The sequence below is a fragment of the Amblyomma americanum genome, chromosome 4, assembly GCF_052857255.1.
Source record: "Amblyomma americanum isolate KBUSLIRL-KWMA chromosome 4, ASM5285725v1, whole genome shotgun sequence".
NCBI lineage: Eukaryota > Metazoa > Arthropoda > Arachnida > Ixodida > Ixodidae > Amblyomma > Amblyomma americanum.
Genome location: NC_135500.1, coordinates 208,719,761 through 208,739,876, shown reverse-complemented (window position 1 = coordinate 208,739,876; position 20,116 = coordinate 208,719,761). Strand labels below are relative to the sequence as shown.

Sequence of the window (20,116 nt, the reverse complement as noted above, 5' to 3'; positions counted from 1 at the left end):
AGTGACTTGTCCGGATACACTCGTTAACTCTCCATCAGCATTGATACCTAAATAAATAAAGGGCTAAAGAAAGGCAGCAAGCGAGTCCAGCACCAGGAGCAGCTCTCAGTCAGGAAAGGATGCACTCGTTACTTCTCTATCAGCATTGATGCCAAAAATAAATAATAAAGCTAAAGAAATGCAGCAAATGAGTCCAGAAGCAGCAGCTGTCAGTCAGGAAAGCCGATCGTTAACTGCCTGCAGCCGCAGTATAAAAAGCACATAATGCGCACAAAAGCTTCCACTGAAAGAGTAGACCTTCCGTCGACTTTGCGCCATCCGAGCAATCATTTGCAGCGTATCCGGGAGTTATTGCCTCTGAATCTTGATGGCTGTTCCTTACCTGGGCTCCAGCGCGGCGTCGAAGCGGCGGCCGTCCCTCGTCCAGGTGAGCCTGATGGAGGGGTCCCCCTGAGCCCGGCACTCGAGGCGCGCGGACTCACCGCGCCGTACGGTCACTGCCCGGAACTTCTCGTCGAAGTGGGCCGCCACTGCATCCGCGCCGAGAGACCGCCTTTTATTTGGGCGGCTAGATCCTTCGGATATACGACACGGCGGTGGCGAGGAAGTCACTGGCGTCAGTGGCGTTTATATGCTCCGCGAAAGCAGTTATATAAGTATGCTATATAGCATCAGATGCCCGTTTACTGCGGCATCATGCACTTCCTGTTCGTATTTGAAATGCCTTTGGTCCCACGCTCCTTCTATTGCTGTATACCGCTCCGAAGAAAGAACGGGCACGATTTACGGTATGCTATGAAACTCGGAGTAAAAAAGTTTAGAAGCTGGCATTCCGAGACTCTTCCGAGGGGCTCAAGCTCGTGAAAGAAAAGCAGAGCATTAGAGAAAAAAAAGTAAAGAGGAAGAGAGGCGAACGTGCTAAAGAGTGCATTGGTATTTGTATATAAGATCCCTTGCAAGGATAAATCATTGTCATGTGCAGGCCATTGAGGTTTACAGGTCAATGGAATTGGCATGTGGATCACTATGTTCAAGTTCAGTTTATTTAACATCACGTCTGGTTGCTGGGAATGGGGCAAAAAAGACAACAAAATCATTGGCTTGACGGGAAGTGCGCCCCCGTAGAGACATCAGTGGCTGTAAATGTAAACTGGTTTTTTGTGGAAAGGAAATGGGGCAGTATCTGTCTCACATATCGGCGGACACCCGAACCGCGCCTTAACCGAAGGGATAAAGAAGGGACCACCTGGGGATCTTTAACGTGCACTGACATCCCACAGCACGTTGCGGCAGCGGCGCCGCATTTTGTGACACTAGGCAGAACTGCAGGAGTTCAAGAAAATGATCAACAAACAAATTCGAAACATGCGGAACAGCTGAAGAATCTGACATATTGTAGCCGTACAGGCTGTACAGACATAAATCTTTGGCATGTTTATTTTCTAACAGAGACGTTTTGGTTGCATATAAAGTGTGATTGTCTCGAATATACTGGTAACAAGTACTTTGTCGGCCGCACCCAGTCGAAAGAAAAACGACAAAACTATGTCATAAATACGACAAAATGTTTTGTAGTTTTGTCTTAAGGACAGATTTTTTAGTTGTTTTGTAGTATTTTTCTGTAGTACTTTTTTATAGTCTGTAGTACTTTTCTGTAGTAGTTACACAAAATTCTGTCGTCACTTAAAAAATTTCTGTTGTTGCTACACTTTTCTAGTCAGAAACGTTGCAGCAAATGTTTTTAACGACAGAAACCGTTGTGTCGTGTTTTTCAACAGGGCAATAAAGATTTGGTGGATAAACATATTCCTGGGGAACAAATTTCTTCTCTGTTGAATTAGTGTTCACTGCAGCTGTAAGGATGCGCTCTCACCGTAAAGCTGTTCATAATGACTAGCTCCGAAATAAATAAATTCACGCACTCACAGTGGCTTTCTCTCTGTGCACGATACTTGGCGTCAGGAACAACAACTACGTATGATCGTTCACAACGTACCCCAAACCTAGAGGACATAGATTCATATGTGTATATTGACAACAGAACTAATAGCGTTTAAATCTGCGAAGACGACCTGCTTCGAAGAACTGCTGTGGCAACACGAAAACAAGATCAAGGAGACGCACAGGTCATCTCACACCTCCCTACGATTTTAGATAATTTCTATTGTGTAAAGTGGCAAGCAATGCATGCCCGTTGAATGTTCAACATCCACTTCATCAATGAGCCTTTCTTCTAAACACTAACTCATGGCACCACCTGCCTCATGTCTGTCTAGCTTCATGCCCCGTTCAAGGCCCCTAGACTACAATGCACTTCTAAAAGCTAAAAGTTTGGATTCGTGAGCCCGAGAAAGCACAGTGACACGAGGTGTTATCATCGCTACACTTACTGTAATCAACCGTTAAGTGCTGTACACGGCAAACGGCTGTCCTAATTGTCTCCACCCATCCGTGTGGTGTGTAATGACAGCCACTAGCTAATAATTCACTACAAAGCACCTAACCCCGTCCCGCATCCTGACCCTCTGCTGTCTTTGATCACGTTTCAGCACCTCTCGTATCGTTTTTTTTTTCTCGCACCGCCGCCGACTGGAATGGCCTTCCCGCTGACATTGCAGCAATAACCTGCCCCGCGAACTTCGCGCGTAGAGCCTACAGCTATTTGTCATCATCATAACGCATGATTATTTGCTGTAACATAAAACGTTGTACCCACCCCTTATACAATGCCCCTAAAAAGGGGTCTTTAAGGAAATAAAATTGATTGATCGACTGATTGATTGATTGAACGATCGATCGATCGATTGGTTGATTGATTGTTTGATTGATTGATTGATTGATTGATTGATTGATTGATTGATTGATTGATTGATTGATTGATTGATTGATTGATTGATTGATTGATTGATTGATTGATTGAACTCCTGTCACTCTAGTGGACTATCGGATGTAAGTTTTGTGTCCTACATATCTTTCCTGTGTTGTTTTTCTTATCTTAATTTCAGAACATTACCTGCAGTCCTCGAAATTTGTTGCGTAAGTTCTTGCCTCATAAACATCGTTATTACTGGAGCTTCCACTAAAGAGAAAAGACATGGGTTGCGTAATAAGTTATTAACATGAAAAACCTTACTTTGTGATTGTTTTATAATAAACAGTTATTGCAGGAATGTTAGGATTTCCGACTTGATGAAACCGACCTTTGTAGGCTTTTATATTTTTGCTACATTTACGTAGCCTTTGCGCACAAAAGAAGTTTAATGACAGCTTCACGGTAAGAGAGAGGAAAATTATTTATTACAGTTAACACGGGTACACTATATATATGCACACTTCGTTCTTAACCTTTACTAGACATGCTCACCGAACAGAAGCATCTGTTCGGTGAGCATCTCCGTAGCACGAGGTTTCACGTGCCTTCAACTAAAATTTGAGTTTGGCCTTTTTTTCCCTTCTCTCTTCCTCCTTTTATTCCCCTAATCCCTCCTCCCCAGTGCAGGGTAGCGAACCGGAACCCCTTTCTGGTTAACATCCCTGCCTTTCCCTCCTCCTCTCTATCTATCTATCTGAGTTTGGGCTAGTTGGTTCCTACTTCGTGAATTAGATAGCAGCGCAAAAGAACGGCACAGAACACAGCAGTAACAAAGAAACACAGGACGGGCGCTGTCTTCGCAGTGTGATATGCCTCAATCAATTCCCTTTCAATTTTTTTTCAGTTTTGTCCTTCGCCGTCGCAGGAATCTCGTGCTCACTAATGTTTCTGCTGTGTTCTGTGCCGTTCCTTTGCGCTGTGCTCTAATGTTTCACGTGCCATTTGGCTTCGCACTAAAAGAGCGCATTTCATAAAGTAATCTGCGCACGCACCTTGGACGTCAAGAGTGACGACGCTCGAGATGCCAGGTCCTATGCCGTTCAGCGACTGGCACAGGTAGCGGCCGGCGTCCGAGCGATCCACCTCGTCGATGGCGAGTGAGCCGTTCTCCAGCACGCGCACGCGGGCACTGCTGGTGATCGTCGCGAACTGGCGGCCTCCATCCTCCGACACTGGCCTCGGCCGGGACCAAGGGGAACAAGGTTGGGGGACAAGGTGAACGTAAAGACGAACTGGAACCGATAAATTGACCGAGAGCATACTTTCTCACTGCTTGGGAAACACCACCACCAAGCGTGACGTCAGCCGTTTCCTAGCACTGGCAGTTAGCACGCGCTTCAAGAGGCTGACTGAATGTCAAGGAAAGGTGGGGAGATAAACAGCGCCCATTAACATAACAACTATAGCGGCGCTGCGTCAGTTTTCAGTGCTGAATAGCTTGCTTCTTTGTACAAGAAAACAATTTCCACGACCAGGAGGACAGCGTTGCGGAAAACGTGACCACTTCACCATGCAAGTGAAAGGAAAACCTTCATGTATACATCATCTTTCAGGTGGAGAAAAATGTTTTCAGTGAGGGAAACTAACAGTAATGTTAGGCAAAGTAAAATTTCCTGTTAAAATCGCAAAACAAAAGAGAACAATGATTTACTTACGCATGCCCTCCCGCGGCTTGTACAAGAGACCTGTTTCATAATAATTAATAACAATTGGTTTTTTGGGGAAAAGAAATGGCGCAGTATCTGTCTCATATATCGTTGGACACCTGAACCGCGCCGTAAGGGAAGGGATAAAGGAGGGAGTGAAAGAAGAAAGGAAGAAGAGGTGCCGTAGTGGAGGGCTCTGGAATAATTTCGACCACTTGGGGATCTTTAACGTGCACTGACATCGCACAGCACACGGGCGCCTTAGCGTTTTTCCTCCATAAAAACGCAGCCACCGCGGTCAGGTTTGAACACGGGAACTCTGGATCAGTAGTCGAGCGCCCTAACCACTGAGCCACCGCGGCGGGGCACCTGTTTCATGCCGAACTTGCTTTCGTGATTCACTGTCGAAAAGACAGACGCCTGGTTTCGCGTTTTTCACGTGGTAACGTTGGGGCTGTAAGAGCTGCGGCTTTCCATGTTCATAGTTGGACCACGCAAGTGTACCGCTGTGATCAGCGCTTCGGAAAGACAACGAAGCCTAATCAATGATGAGAGAATGAATTGGAATATAGACTTGGTGCATGGCTGTGGACTTGTGCTTGCAAACGACTAACAAGTCACTTCCTGCTTTAAAGTTTAAGCTCTTCAAGGAATTAAACCCAATCATTTTTTTTCTTCCTTTTCACTCACAGCGCTCCTTCTTCCACCGCACATCTGGCGCAGGAAATCCGTCCGCCTGGCAGTCGAACCTGACCTGGTGGCCCAAGGTGGCGGCCTTGTCTTGTGGCTCATGGCGCCATCGAGGACCAACTGCGGGCCAAGCAAAAGCTGCCCTGATTGGTTTCCCGGTCTTGCAAGTTTCCTTGGATGCATGCGATGTAGTTGCAACAAGTAGCAAGCTGGAGGCCTCTGGGTTAGGCCCAACTTTTACCTTTCCGTTTTATGCTCTCTCGCGTGAATATATATATATATATATATATATATATATATATATATATATATATATATATATATATATATATATATATATATATATATATATATATATATATATATATATATATACAATTTTTTGGACGCTAAGAACAGCCACAGATACTAAAGTCAAGATTCGACTAAATATAATTTCACAAAATGTTACAGTCGACACAACTAACCCTGCTTGAAAACAAACTGTATCCCTCTCTTATTCTTTAATTCTTGAAACAAGCTATTGAGGCAAGCGCCGTTTATGCATGACCGCAAATTTCCCCACAGAGAAAAAAAAAAGCGACAGTCGGTCGTCATGCAGCACCAGCAAAGGAATAAAAAAATATGTCCAGTAATTCCGGGCAAAATTTTGAAAATTGGAAAATTTTAAGATAGTTTTACGATAATATTGAAAGCCATGGTCCATCTTTCTGATAAGAAGCAATATCTTTTAGAGTGCTTCCATCGGTCGCATCGAATGGTTAAGGCTCCCATAGAAAACCAATTTAAAGCGTTTTTGACAATAACAAACACGTTAATAGAAAAAAAATTTCAAGACTGCCTCGGGTAATCTGCAGATATGTTGACTGCTATAGTTAAATCTTACGTTGCATGAAAAAATTGCGTTCATAAATTTTTTCCCGTTCAAAGATGCTTTTGCCCAGAATTGCTGGGTATGTGGAGATCAGGCGACTCTGAGAAGCCGGATAAGCTAGATAGTGTAAGCTCCAACCCCCCTTTCTGTCAGAACATAGAACTGATTGATTGATTGATTGATTGATTGATTTATTTATTTACTTACTTATTTATTTATTCATTCATTTATTTATTCTTTGGTTGATTGATTGATTGATTGATTGATTGATTGATTGATTGATTGATTGATTGATTGATTGATTGATTGATTGATTGATTGATTGATTGATTGATCGTCAATAGGAAGAGGAAACATGATTCTGTTTTGCGATAAACCAACCAGGACCAAGCAATATTCCTCAACAATTATTTAAAACTACCGATAGACTAAAGCTCGTGCAGATGCGTGTATGTCTGTGAACCCCTCCGGTCCAGTCGGCGAGCTCACCGCGAACGAGCATGACCGCGCTGCGGTTGGCCGAGGCTGCCGGGTTGGACGCGACGCAGGTGTAGGTGCCCGAGTGCCGCTCCTGGCGCACGGCGACGAAGGACAGGAACGAGGTGTAGTCGTTGGTGCGGGACACGGTGGCGTCCAGCGCCCGCTCGTCCAGGGCGCGGCCGTCCTTGAGCCAGCCGATGGCGATGGGCTGGTCCCCGTCGGACACGATGCAAGCGGCGCCCGCTCGTTTGCCCTCGGTCAGGCCGTCCGGAAATTTGAACGGGCTCACCACGGGAGGCGCTGCGGTGGTGACAGTTCACATGAGCGAACTCTGATCTTTGTTTCATTGTTGCTTTTCTCTAAACCGCGCAGTCTGCCGATTTTTTTCTTCGCAAACATAATACTATTGTTACTGTGACGAATTTTTTGACTGCGCTCCTTTTTGTCATTTTCGTACGGTACACGAGTCTATGAGGCTGTCATCCTGAAGCGTTAGTACCTAATAAGCTGTGTTGATTGAATGCGCTGAATGGCTAACAAGAACGAAACGAGACAGCGAATGTGCGCGGCTCCCCTGTATTCTCTCAGCGCATTCAGCCTACACAGCATTACAGTATCAACTAGCCTCCTTTTCGCAGTACAGATGAGGCCTTCTGTGCACTATACTTTTCTTTCGAATACAAAGTAGGTTCGCATGTACGAGTGGAACAGGGAGACAAGGTATTAACTCTCCTCGCTCCTTAGCCTAAGTCACTTCATTGTTCTCGTTGTTATCTGACTCGCAATGACGTAAAGGCAAGTTTGAAACAATTTTTTTTCTTTCCAGATCCCTTGGCCGAGTATGAATGCATACTCACGATAATATCAAAGTTCTTAAAAGCGAACGAGCAAGTGAGTTGCGCTGCTACATGGCTCAGAGTACTCACTCATTACGCGCACGGCGAGCTGGCCTCCGGCTGTGTTGCCCACCGGGTCGCTGGCCGTGCACCCGTACCAGCCGCTGTCCTGGCCGCGCTGCACCTGGGTCACCACCAGGGTGCCGTTGGGGAAGCTTCGCTGCCGGTGGTTCTGGGGAAGCCAGCGCCCGTCTGCCCACGGGGGGAGCAGCACGCGGTAAGGAGAACATCAGCCCGATGAAATTTATCCATGTGTCTCCTGCCTACGCTGCAGATTACAATGATGCGAACGCCTTTCTCTATTACACGCAGGTACGCTGCCAGATTACACTCCGTGCGTGCTAATGGCATCGCCTCTCTTCATGAAAAAGACGCGGGGGCGGCGCTATAATGAAACGATCCAGCAACCCTTCAAGCATTACTGATTTCGTGACCTGCTATACAATGTCTTGCTGTGACTTCGACGATGGTTTGCCACAACTTCGGAGAGGAAAATATATTGTTCACGGTGACTTTTTATTTCAACTTATCTTAATGCGGCGTATCTAATTGAATTTAACGTAATATTAAAGTGCACTTTCGCTATGCAAGCATGAACATTTAGGGCTGTAAAGGCACTTCCTCGATGCTCCGTGAAAAATTCAACGCCTCTCTGTATCTAATAGTCGGTTAGGCACTCTCAAACAGCAAATCAAAAGTCTCACTGAAGATTTGCATCTGTCTTTGATGATTAGTTGCAACTCACCGAACTCCTGGAATACTAGTGAAACTAAAATTAAGTCCGAAAAACCCGTAGAAAAATAAAAATGAAGAAACATAAAGAAAAAATACTTGCCACACTACCATCGTTGTAACCACTCATCTACAATGAACGGGAACGTTGCGTGCCGTACGTAGTGTGGTTACGCCCGTGAAGCAAAATTATCGAGGCTTTTTAGTCAGTTGCTGCCTGGGGCAAACACACGACGCTAGCACGTCCGGTAGATTTGGGTACGTGCAGAACAAAGTGCTTCGGAGCTTTTTAAGATTAACAACCTGGCTTTTGCCCAACCCCTCTGTCACCCATTGGGAAATAAATTGTAGCTATTGCAATAACATGAGTACTTTAGGATTTTTTCTGGAAAAAAAATGCAGTCGTTTGCTGTTAAAGAAAGAGTGCTATATAAGTTTATACACCCGGAATAAACGAGGCTGCTAAGCCATGATTCAAGTCCTAAACTACGAAATAGTATGACTATGTGAATGATGCGGCGGATCTAGACCAAGGCCCTCGTTAACTTGGAGAGGTACTCGGCTTGTTACGTGAATGCCGTGTTCCAGAGCTTATCTGAGCTTGATGGGGATGTGAGATCTCATCCCGTCCGTTATAATAGTTTCAGGCATTTGTTTTTAGAGCGTAAGGTCTTCTTAGTTCACCCGAAAGACGCGGGTTCCACCCGGCTGCGGCGGTCGAATTTCGATGGAGGCGAAGTTCTAGAGGCCCGTGTGCTGTGCGATGTCAGTGCACGTTAAAGAACCCGAGGTGGTCGAAATTTCCGGAGCCCTTCACTACGGCGTCTCTCATAGCCTGAGTCGCTTTGGGACGTCAAACCCACATAAACCAAACCAATCTTCTTAGTTCGTTCGTCATAAAAGTGCACCGCCGGCGTCCGCAAGGCAGGCGTGGTTCCGCCGGCGGTCTTGGCAACGCGGCAAGTTGCTGCCGTGCCAACAGCGGCAAGGAGTGTTTATGCTTTGCCGAGAGCGTCGGCTGCGGTGCTGTCAGGCTGACAGTGCACTTGGTGTGAGCGGCAAAGCGGGTTGGTGTTTTGGCGAGAGTGCCGGCTACGGCGCTGACGCTCATGGGTTGATGCGCGGGTATGGGTATCATATCACGGCACTGTACGCGCAGTAGTGCGTTGGAGCTGTAGAGAAAAAATACGCATCCCTCTCCGTTGTGGCACAGTCGGCACACAGTGAACGCGATTTGAAGTTTATGGCGTTCGTTCCGGCCCCACTGCACCACTTTTTTCCCTGGCGTTGCGCTCGCTGCTCTCTAATAAAAAAGATGGTGTACAAGATAGACCAATTTTTCGGCTAGCTAAGCTCATGTGTTCTTTTCAGTCGTTTTCAGATAATACGCGGCATTAGGGTAGTTCAGTCCCAGTAGGTTTAGGCCTTCAGTAATAGTATCACACTGCCTCAGACTGTATATACGCTCCCTAGCGGCGTGCGCGCTCCACAACTCCACATTCGCCAGGGCTATGTCGTCAGGCTCTGCTGCATTCCATGTCTGTCGGAGACTTAGACGCACCCTAACGTACTATAAGGGGTCAGAGTATACATATACGGCTGCGGATTTCGACTACAACGTGACAACCGTGCAACAGGCCTGCGCGCCACATTTGTGACTTGTTCCCATCGATGATCAGGAGCAAGTTTTTTTGCTCCGCGGAACTGAACAGCATGTTTCAGTGCGTGAAACGGATTCAGATCCTCAGCTCTGATTGACCCGTTTACAGCTATTTCGCTCCTTAGCAGTTTAGGAGAGAGCTGTTTCGGTTAGCCGATTGGAAAACGCCATTATAAGAGAATTATTCGATTTGACCCCACAGCTACTGCTCAAACATTCGCGCTATTCACTCGTAACCATCCTCTTAGTGATTTTTTTTATTTGTCCCTTCTGTATTTACGTCCGTAGAAAATCGTCAGCCTTTACGGCTGCACTGTAGGGGTTCCCGGTGATGAGCACGGCGTGCGAGTCTGCGAGATTTAGCGCTCTCTTCGGTGCTCCGCTAGAGCGGCAACCGTCTAAGATGGAACCTTAGCTCCGACTAAAATGTTAACATAATGAACGATTCCATAATTCATGACATGGAGAATAAGCCTCGTGCCGCATAGACTGACCTTTCTGCCAAGCGATGCTCCGAATGGGATGTCCGGCCACGGGGCAATGCAGCACCATGGTGTGGCCTGCCAGCGCAGTGACGTTGCCCACGGGTCGCCGCAGCACGGGCTTTCCCGGTACGACGAGGCGCCCAGAGTGCGTCGCCTGGCCCGCGCTGTTGCGCGCCTCGCAGGCGTAGAGGCCGCCGTCCTCCACCCGCACGCTGGTGAAGTTCACGTAGCTGTGCACCAGGCTGAACAGGGACGCAGAAATGTGGAGCAGGAACAAAAAGGAAGCATATTGCCGCTTGCTGGTCTCCAGGAAACCCTGAGAAATTTCATCTGTGAGATCTGTAGCGTGCGCTATGCGCCACGCGCTTGAAGGTAAGCCTGCCCAACTTTCTGTCCACGTCTTGACCTTAGATTTAAACAGGTAAAAACAAATGCTACACTTTCATTTCCTTATTTATTACTTCCTGTGATTTGTTTTTATGTTTTCTTTTTTGCGAATAGGTGCTACCCAACCAAATATATTTCACCCTTCTGTGGCAGTGCGAGGCACACTAAGAAGATGCAAGAAAATGACTTGATCGCTAAGGAGTTCACTCTCCGTTATCGAGGGTCCCAAGTAGATGCCGATTGGTTGTGACCGGCCTCTGCGGGACACAACTGTCAAGCCATTTTTTATAGTCTTTGGGACAATGTTCCAGAGCGCATGACGGCGAAAACCTAGTTACATCCGTTAAAGCCGAACCCCCCAGTTTCGCGGCCATTGGCCATTTTTCACAATGTTTGCGTGATTGCCGCAGTCCTTCCGCTTGGGATAGTAAAACAAATTTTATTTACTTTTCAACAGTACACGTTTTTAATCGTAATAATTGTTCGTACTAGTTCAGTAAGCAAAAAAGTAGTGCATAAAACAATACAATTGGTCGACTTGTCTGACTTTGTCAAGTCTTTTGAACAAAAAAGCCACAGTACAATAAAAGGACCGCTTCGGCAACATTTAAATCAAATATTAATCTCGGTACGTGCCCAGCGCTTTTTGGCTCCAGTGGATAGGTATTTAGAACCGGCAGTATAAAAGACACCAAAAATGATGCATATTAGCGCCTCAATAACTTTGCATCTAATTGACGGAACACATGCAAATCTATCATATTTGGGACACGTGCAAATTTCGTTAATTGTGAAAAATTTTCCTTCGTCGTTCGTAATTCGCACTTCGTAGTTCAGTACAGTTCGTTCTCGTCTTCGCCAAGACGCGATCCACGGCGATCTGGTGAGAGTGCCGGACCACCGTGGATCCAGTTTCTGGCGATGACGGTCAACTTTTAGCAATGAAAACTAAAGCACAGTAATCATAGCGCCGGAAGAACGCAAGGCGATGACGAGAAAGGACAAGCGCTAACTTTAACACAACGGGCAGGTGATTTTATCTGCGCCCCCAAGAGCACAACAATAAAGTGCAAAACATTACTACCGACGGCCATCTGGCAGACCGATGCAAAAAATGTCACGCAGAACCACCTTGCCATTTCCGGTTCGTTAAGGCCGTCATTTTGTATCGGCACCATAACGACTTGACTACAGAAATCAAGGAAGCGTGTGAGATAGCACGGGCAGGAGAACAATACGTCAGCAGGCCGTCTGTGGCATTATCAAGGAATTTAATTTTTAACTGGTTTTTGGGGAAAGGGAATGACGCAGAACCTGTCTCATATATCGGCGGACACCTGAACCGCGCCGTAAGGGAAGGAATAAAGGAGGGAGTGAAAGAAGAGAGGAAGAAAGAGGTGCCATAGTGGAGGGCTCCGGAATAATTTCGACCACCTGGGGATCTTTAACGTGCACTGACATCGCACAGCACACGGGCGCCTTAGCGTTTTGCCTCCATAAAAGCGCAACCGCCGCGGTCTGGTTCAAACCCAGTATCAAGGAAAGAGCTCGATTTCATAGCATGACGGCATGTGGCACTTTTGTGATGTTTTTTTTTCATTTTCATCTCCTTTCTGTTGTCCGTGTCAGTTGCGTATGGTTTGGTTTATGGTTTATAGGGGTTTAACGTCCCAAAGCGACTCAGTCTATGAGGGACGCCGTAGTGAAGGTCTCCGGAAATTTCGACTACCTGGGGTTCATTAACGTGCACTGACATCGCACAGTACACGGGCCTCTAGAATTTCGCCTCCATCGAAATTCGACCGCCGCGGCTCTGATCGAACCCGCGTCTTTCAGATGAGCAGCCAAGCGCCGTAACCACTGAGCCACTGCGGCGGCTACCAGTTGCGTATATATGCTCCTGGTCTGCAATAAATCCGCTGTGTTGAAAGTTAGCGCCTGTCCCGTCTCGTCTTCGTCCTGTGATCTCCTCGTACTATGATTACTGTGCTACAATGAATTACCAACCTGCCCAAGCCTATTCCATTCTTAAAACTAAACAACTACTGAGTGGAATTCGAAGAAATTTCCCACACCTAAGGAAACAAGCACGCGCCACAAATGTGATCAATATGCATATGTTTTGTCATTTAGATCTGAAGCTATTAAGCCACAAATATACTTTATTTTTGTCATTTTTGTCTTTTTTAAAGTGTCCCTTCTAAATAACTATCCACTAGAGTGAAACAGAACTCGACACATAAAGATATTAACATTTAATTTAAATGCCGCAGAAGAAGCCCATTTTTGCTGTGCAGTAGTTTTGATAACTTCTCAAAGGCAGCCAAGTCGAGCAACTGTATTGTTTTATGCACTGTTTTTTTATTTACTGCACTAGTACCAACAATTTTTGCTATTGACAACGCAGTTGTTGAAAAGTAAGCACGTGTATATTCGTCCTAATGAGCTAAAGCTTGTTTTTTTTATAATAGGCAGGATGACTGCAGGGATAGCACGAAATTGGTTTTTGAGGTAATCAAATGGTGTAGTAACTGTTTCACATATGTCGGCGGACACCTGAACCGCGCCGTAAGGGAATGGATAAAGAAGGGAGTGAAAGAAGAAAGAGAGAGAGGTGCCGTAGTGGAGGGATGTAGTGGAGGGCTCGGGAATAATTTCGACCACATGGGGATTTTAAGCGTGCACTGGCATCGCATACTTTGTGCAGAGCGGCCACAGTCGACGAAATCGCGAGATCCAAGCCTTAATTTCTGATTGCGGAAAGTTATCTCATGTACTTCATTTTGCTTGCAACCACGTGCGCGCTGCTTGCCCTAGTATTAGAGTAGATGCACAAAGGATACTTACTCACTGGTGACCATTCTTTAAGGTTTGTTTCCGTAAAATTGCAAATAAAGCAGTCCCTAATACAGTGCAGTGTCCAAACAACAAAAGCATGCTGAATTGAGCTAGTTGCTCCATACTTCAGAGTGGTTGCAGCAGGATTGGTAGAATAAAGGCACAGAAACGAACGAACATACAAACGTGTACGAAGCTGTCCTGTCAACTGAATTTCTTAATTCAAATACCGCCCGTTTTATATGGTGGCAAATATCTCTCCCTTTTATCGTCCTGAAGGTTCGCGCAAAAAAAGAAACTTTTTCCGACGCGGCCACTGACGCTGTGCTTACACACTCCTCTTCTAATTGAAGAATTGCGCATGGCGCACGAATAGTATTGTCAGCACCTAACAGGACAAAAAAGCATCTGTGCTCGAGTCAACAGGCATAATAAGAAACCACAATGCCAGACCGCACACCAGACGCGATACAGCGATTTGCTTCTAAGAACAGTTGTATAGCATCTACCCGCCCTGTGGAAAACAAGGTATAGGCCAAACAGGAAGATACCTGAACATTTGTACGACAGAGCACGCATCATCACTATCAGGTACCCCTGGTAGCAATCTACACTTACAATTTAAAGAATGCACAATGAACAAGAAAGGCAAGAAAAGAACCAAAAACTCGCGTGTACTCTCATATTTCATAAAGTGCAAGTTTTGAAAAAGAGTGGCGATGAGATAACTCGGGAAACCCTCCAAGCATCGGCGATTCGCTAAAGAGGACAGCAGTGTGCAAGCACACCGCGAGTGGCCTTGTCCAGAAAAGAAGTCGCTATTTGGCGCGAAAGCGCAGGAAGACAAAAAAGAAGAGATATTTGCGACGAAATAAAAAGCGTGGCATTTCCAATAAAGAATTCATTTGACAGCACAGCTTCGTCGATATCTGCCCATTCGTTCTTTTATTTGTCCTCGATCTACCGATTCGCCTGCAGCCACCCTTAAGTCCGAACGATCCCATCTCGGAACATCATAAATTAAACTGAAGGAAAGAAACAAACTCATTAATCCACTGAGAAGCGAGCAGGCGTCTCACCGTTCACTGCTCACGTAGTCTCCCACTCGCACGTGGTAACTTTCTGGAACAGTGTCCCCGTCCAGTGTCCACGTGACCTGGGGCAGAGGATTCCCCGAGGCCGCGCACCTCAGAGACACGCTGCTGCCTGGTGCCACTACCGACTCGGAGAACGCGTGCTTCAGCACGGGGGCATCCTCTGCACACGCAAATTGGTAGAAATATTTTAAATGACAAAGTAGTAAGGTTTGCGCGTAAGCCAGAATTAAATTCTTTTGGCATTATTGTTCTTCTACATTTCTTCAGTGCCCTTAAAAATGGCACAGCATCGCAATGAGTTCCTGTTGACCTTTGTGTATTGTGCCTATACGGCTGGTTCCTTGTATGGTTACCCGCCAACTTGCCCAACTCTAGAGCCTATGCAGCCTTTAATTAAGAATGTCCGAGAACTGTGCTAGGACATATAATTCGGTGTGATATCTTACGCATGTAGACAGAGAGGAGAAGATAGCAATACAACACAGAGAAAAAGGATAATAGGAGAGCACTCTAATAAAATAGGTGCTCTGAAATGAAAAGAATTTCCAGTTGTGCTCTAAACACGGCAAACCTCGAGATCCATTTGAGCACGATTTTCTTTCTTTCATGATTTGTTCCGCGCACATCTATCAGCTAAATAAATAAATTTCAAACATTCATTTCGATATTTTTGCCACCTGTTCCGCAGTATTGTTTTGTTCGCGCGACATTGTTTACGAATCAAAATGGCGCACGCTTTTTCGTGCGGTTGGTCACCGGTGAAACGGAAAATAAGTGCTTTTGTGAAAGTGCTTTTGGATGACTCCATAAATAAATCCAAAACCGTCCATCTTTGCGATAAAAGGCACATGTAGTGTGTGACCCCCGAGTGGTCAGGCCACACTGAAAGCGTTATATTTTAATACAGGACTCAGAACTAGGCTTAGCCTGCGGCCTTCTGACCAAAGCTTGATCACAGCTTCATAGTTGCCGTGCCAATCTACGCGCTTATCAAGCTTCTTGGACATATCCACACAGCATAAAAACTTGAGTTTAGTCTGCACAACAACACCCAATTGCATTAGAGGAGGACCTGCAAAGTGCCACGAACCAAGAAATGAAGAAGTGCCGCCATGCAACGCCACAACGTGAGCGTTTTGTATTCTTACAATAGCAAACGAGGCAGTGTGGTAAGACCTCCAACGCTAATACTCCTTGCTGTAAACTGTGATGAGAAAAAAAAAACGATTGGCGTGAAACACACAGTCACACGTTTCAGCTAATCTCGTTGCCTCCCGCGCACTCGTCAGAGCCTAACAAGAAGCCCACGCGAACTTGGTGGAGACAAGGCGTGTTCGCCTCACGGCCCCGAAATTCAATTAACCGCGGCTCAGCGGTGCCGGGAAACGCGATCGAGTGAAGGCAGTGAGACGCCAGTGAGCTGAAAGCCTCCTTCGCGAGTGCGCATGCACCGTAGAAAGTAGGCTGCTCTGTTTACACCTAAAGGCGGCGCTGTGCTTGACGACTGGAAGCGCGCCTCCCTTGCTTAGTTCGAGGTTAAAAGCAGCAGAAAGCCTGCCTCGGCAGCGGAAATTTTTTAGCGTCGCACACCAAGTGAGCTTTCTGTTCTTCGGATGACAGTATTGTTTTGTTCCGGGAACAAAAGTGCGCAGTAATGGCTAGAATAAACACCTCGCGGTTCGGCGAGCTCTGCAGCTGTGCACTACGGATTCACTCCGAAACAAAAGCTGGATTCTTGAAGCAGCATATAGAATACTGAGGATGTAGCCACTACATCAAACTGAAAAAGATTCTTGGGCAGCTAAAATTGAAATGAAATCTATCGTAAACTTACCACATGCCCAAGCCATCTCCAACGTTCTCGGTTAAAAAAAATAATATTGAAAAACTGTAAAGCACTGGTATAAAAATACTGAAGGTAATGGTCCATTCTACCGATGTGTAGAAAAATCTTTCTTTTAGAGTGTTTCCATGAATCGGACCCAGCAGTTAAGACCGCGATAGAAAACTAATGGGGAACACTTCTACGACAACGAAAATGTTAATAACAAAACAATGCAAGCCTGCCAATGGTAGATCTGCAGACATGTTGATTGTTATAACGAAATCTTACTATATATGAAAAAAAAATGCGTTCATATTGTGGTTCGCGTTCAAAAATGCTTTTGTCCAGAATTGTTTGGTATGTTCCTTTCAGCAAATCATTTAACTGTGATATCTGATTCCGGAAGTGATAACTGATAACGAGTGTGTTACGGATGTGTAGGTGTCCGGTGCTTAATTCACCATGTCACATTGGGGCGTAAACCACATGGTGCATACCAGAGAAAAAGTGTGAATACATTGGTCGGTTTAGTCTGCAGTGCCAAAACTTTACAGACGCTGTAAGTTTAAAACTCTACCGCTCAGAAGCAGACTCGCTAACCCTAGAACATTTTTTACCAACCCCGTACGAGTCAGTAGCAGAAGAAACGGGAAAACTCCGTCACTAATCCTTGTCTTGCAGGAGAAAACCACGGACAATCATCTATGCGGGCCGAGATGAGCATAAGTAGACGAAGCGCACAAAAGACAGTACACAGACAAAGAATAACACGAGACAGGCTCGTGCTATTCTTGGTCTATGTGCTGTTTTTGAAGCGAAAAGCTTCACTACGCGGGTCAGAGCCGAGCTTCGCGTGAGCCGAACTGGTGAGTTATGCGCATGCGCGAAAACGAGTGACGTCACGCGCCGCGCAAGCGTTCGCTCCTCGCCGCCGCCGACTCCGTCGCCTGACCTTTCGGCGCAGCCGCGCGCTACTGCACATATGCGTCATGTGCACGCGCAAGGAGGCTATATAATGCGCTTGCCAGAGAATAGGCGTGCACACTCGGCATGGAAGGGTCTTTCGATTTACTCAGTAACAACCATAGAGACAGCCGCTTGCTCGGGTCACCGGGCTGTCTTTATGGCTGTAGCGAAACTGCAAGACAATGTGTCCAACAATAATAAATGAAGAAGTTTAATACTGTCGCTTCTGTGTTTAACTCGTAAACATATGCCATTGAGTAACCAAGTCTACGCCTATAGATAAACAACGTATACAATACCAGCCAAGCTACGAAGCATAACCATGACGCCAAACCAAGCATAACTGCAGCTTTTCACTTGTATATCCAGGTTTAACCAGAGCTAAGCCACTGCCTAATTTTTTTGTGCGCTTCATCTACTTCAGCTATGCACTAACTTGCCCCAGAACGTGTTCTACTCCGTAAGGAGCAATTGTCAAACCTTCGCACCTCTAACGACGATTGCTGCGGTTCCCTGAGCCGAATCCTGGCCATTGTAGGCGAAGCACTGGTACATGCCGCTGTCCTGGCGCTTGGCTGAGGCGATGAGCAGCACGTCGCGGGAGAGCAGCTTCGCCTTCGCAGTGGGCAGCCCGCTGCTTCCACTTGTGCCGACAACGACGGCGGAAGACGCCGAGAAAAGGGGCCGGCCGTTGTGGGTCCACAGCACGCCGTGCACGGGCTGTCCGGCCACCCGGCAGGTCAGGTTGGCCCCTCTGCCGGCCTCCACCTCGAGCACGGCCGGATCGATGCGCGCCGACAGCGGTGCTGGCCACGGCAAAGCGAGAACAGAGACCTAACTGAAGCACGTGCGGTGCACCACTCAATTGCTACCAGCTTTCTATTCTAAAAACTACAATAAAGCGGGCGGTAAGTTGAAAATCAAACGACAAAAGACGTAAATAGAGTGAGTTATATGAAGCAAGACAAGCACACCCTCCATCTCGGTGGCTCAGTGTCTACGGTGCTTTATTACTGAGCACTAGGTCGATTCTCGGTCAGGGATGCTGTATCACGATGGAGGCGAAGTGAAAAAACTTTCTTTTCTTTAGCTTACGAGCGCTTTAAAGAAACCGGTTGATCGCAATCAGTCTCAAGCGGTCCGCTGCGGCCTTTACGGCTGTTTCCTCCTCATTCGAATATGAAATCTAGTAATTTTTGTAATTATTGTAATTAAGCAGAGCGACACAACCCGTCGATGTAAAAAAGAAGGAAAAGTATAATAGGGTTCCTCAGAAAATGTTCGCCTGCACGCTGTCATTTGCTTCTTTAAGAACATTATTTCATGCGCAGTAACCACTCCCCGGATACAAGTTCAGGTTGTGAAAGCTCATAAATGCAGTGGACAAAACTCTTGACTGCCTTCCTCATGACCGAAAGCTCGCTTCAAAACGCTCAACTATAGTAGCCTAACAAGCCTAATCGTCCTCTCGGTAACCGACATTTATGCCCAGCAGTTTCGGACAAAAAAGTTTTGAAAATTGGAAAATTGTAACATACTTTTACAGTAATAGAACGCAATGGTCCTTTATTCTGATATGTAGCAAAATCTTTCGTTTAAAATGTTTCCACCGGTCGCATCGAACAGTTAAGACTCCCATAGAAAACCAATGGGGAACGCTTTTGAGGGCAGCAAAGATGTTAATAGAAAAAAAATTCAAGACTACTGTCGGGTGATCTCCAGATATGTTGAATGTTATAATGAAATCTTGCATTATACGAAAAACTGCGTTCACAAATAGTTTCCCGCTCACAAATGCTTTTGTCCAGAATAGCTAGATATGTTCAGCTGCCTCTTTGAAACCGTGTTCCTGTAGTCATCGAAGCCCTTGGGCACCCACTGCAAGTACACTCTCAGTCATTCATCTCATGCAAGGGATTAGTGTATTAATGTTGGATATGCCGCCAAAGCTCTGGTGATGTCCGGCTCATCATAATGTCTTGAGCCTTCATGTTCACTGCTGAGCTGCATCTCTACGACATCGTATTGAGCGAAGCCTTGTTTGGCAAACAAAGTTCGAAGTGCTCCCAAATCAGTTTTGCATCAGTCTTGGCTGACCCAATGCAACCCTATGCGAGAGATTTCAGCAGTTCACTGTGAGCTCTCTCCCTGAGTTCCTGCCAAACGAAGGTTATCCAATCACACCTTCCAGGCGTACATCAGAGCTGAATGACCGCTCGCTAGTTTCATACACTATAGCACTGCGCACGTGACCCAAGCTTCAACCTCACCACGACCATCAACAATATTCGATGTTATTAATTCATTGGTTTTTGGTGGAAAGGAAATGGCGCCGTATCTGTCTCATATATCGTTGGACACCTGAACCGCGCCGTAAGAGAAGGGATAAAGGAGGGAGTGAAAGAACAAAGGAAGAAGAGGTGCCGTAGTGGAGGGCTTCGAAATAATTTCGACCACCTGGGGATCTTTAACGTGCACTGACATCGCACAGCACACGGGCGCCTTAGCGTTTTTCCTCTACAAAAACGCAGCCGCCCATGACAGTAATCATAGAACCCCTCCAACAAGATCAGTTCTTTCTTTTCTTCCACTCGCTATCCTGAGTCTCAACTGCCTTTACTGTAAGCGCAGTATGTTCTTGCGTGGTTTGCGTTAATCGCCTCGTCAA

The 20,116-nt window shown here is 46.2% G+C and overlaps 1 protein-coding gene across 1 annotated transcript in view; it reads right to left on the bottom strand.

Moving 5' to 3' along the window:
- LOC144127544 (cell adhesion molecule Dscam1-like) overlaps positions 1-20,116 on the bottom strand; it is a 98,933-nt gene that overhangs the window by 13,889 nt on the left and 64,928 nt on the right. Inside the window, exons 7-14 of the mRNA XM_077660536.1 lie at positions 17,937-18,254; positions 14,640-14,817; positions 10,345-10,577; positions 7,489-7,650; positions 6,572-6,862; positions 5,209-5,328; positions 3,865-4,044; positions 383-530 (exon numbers count right to left, since the gene is read on the bottom strand). Coding sequence (XP_077516662.1) covers positions 383-530; positions 3,865-4,044; positions 5,209-5,328; positions 6,572-6,862; positions 7,489-7,650; positions 10,345-10,577; positions 14,640-14,817; positions 17,937-18,254 — 1,630 coding nt within the window. The remainder of the gene's footprint in view (positions 1-382; positions 531-3,864; positions 4,045-5,208; positions 5,329-6,571; positions 6,863-7,488; positions 7,651-10,344; positions 10,578-14,639; positions 14,818-17,936; positions 18,255-20,116) is intronic.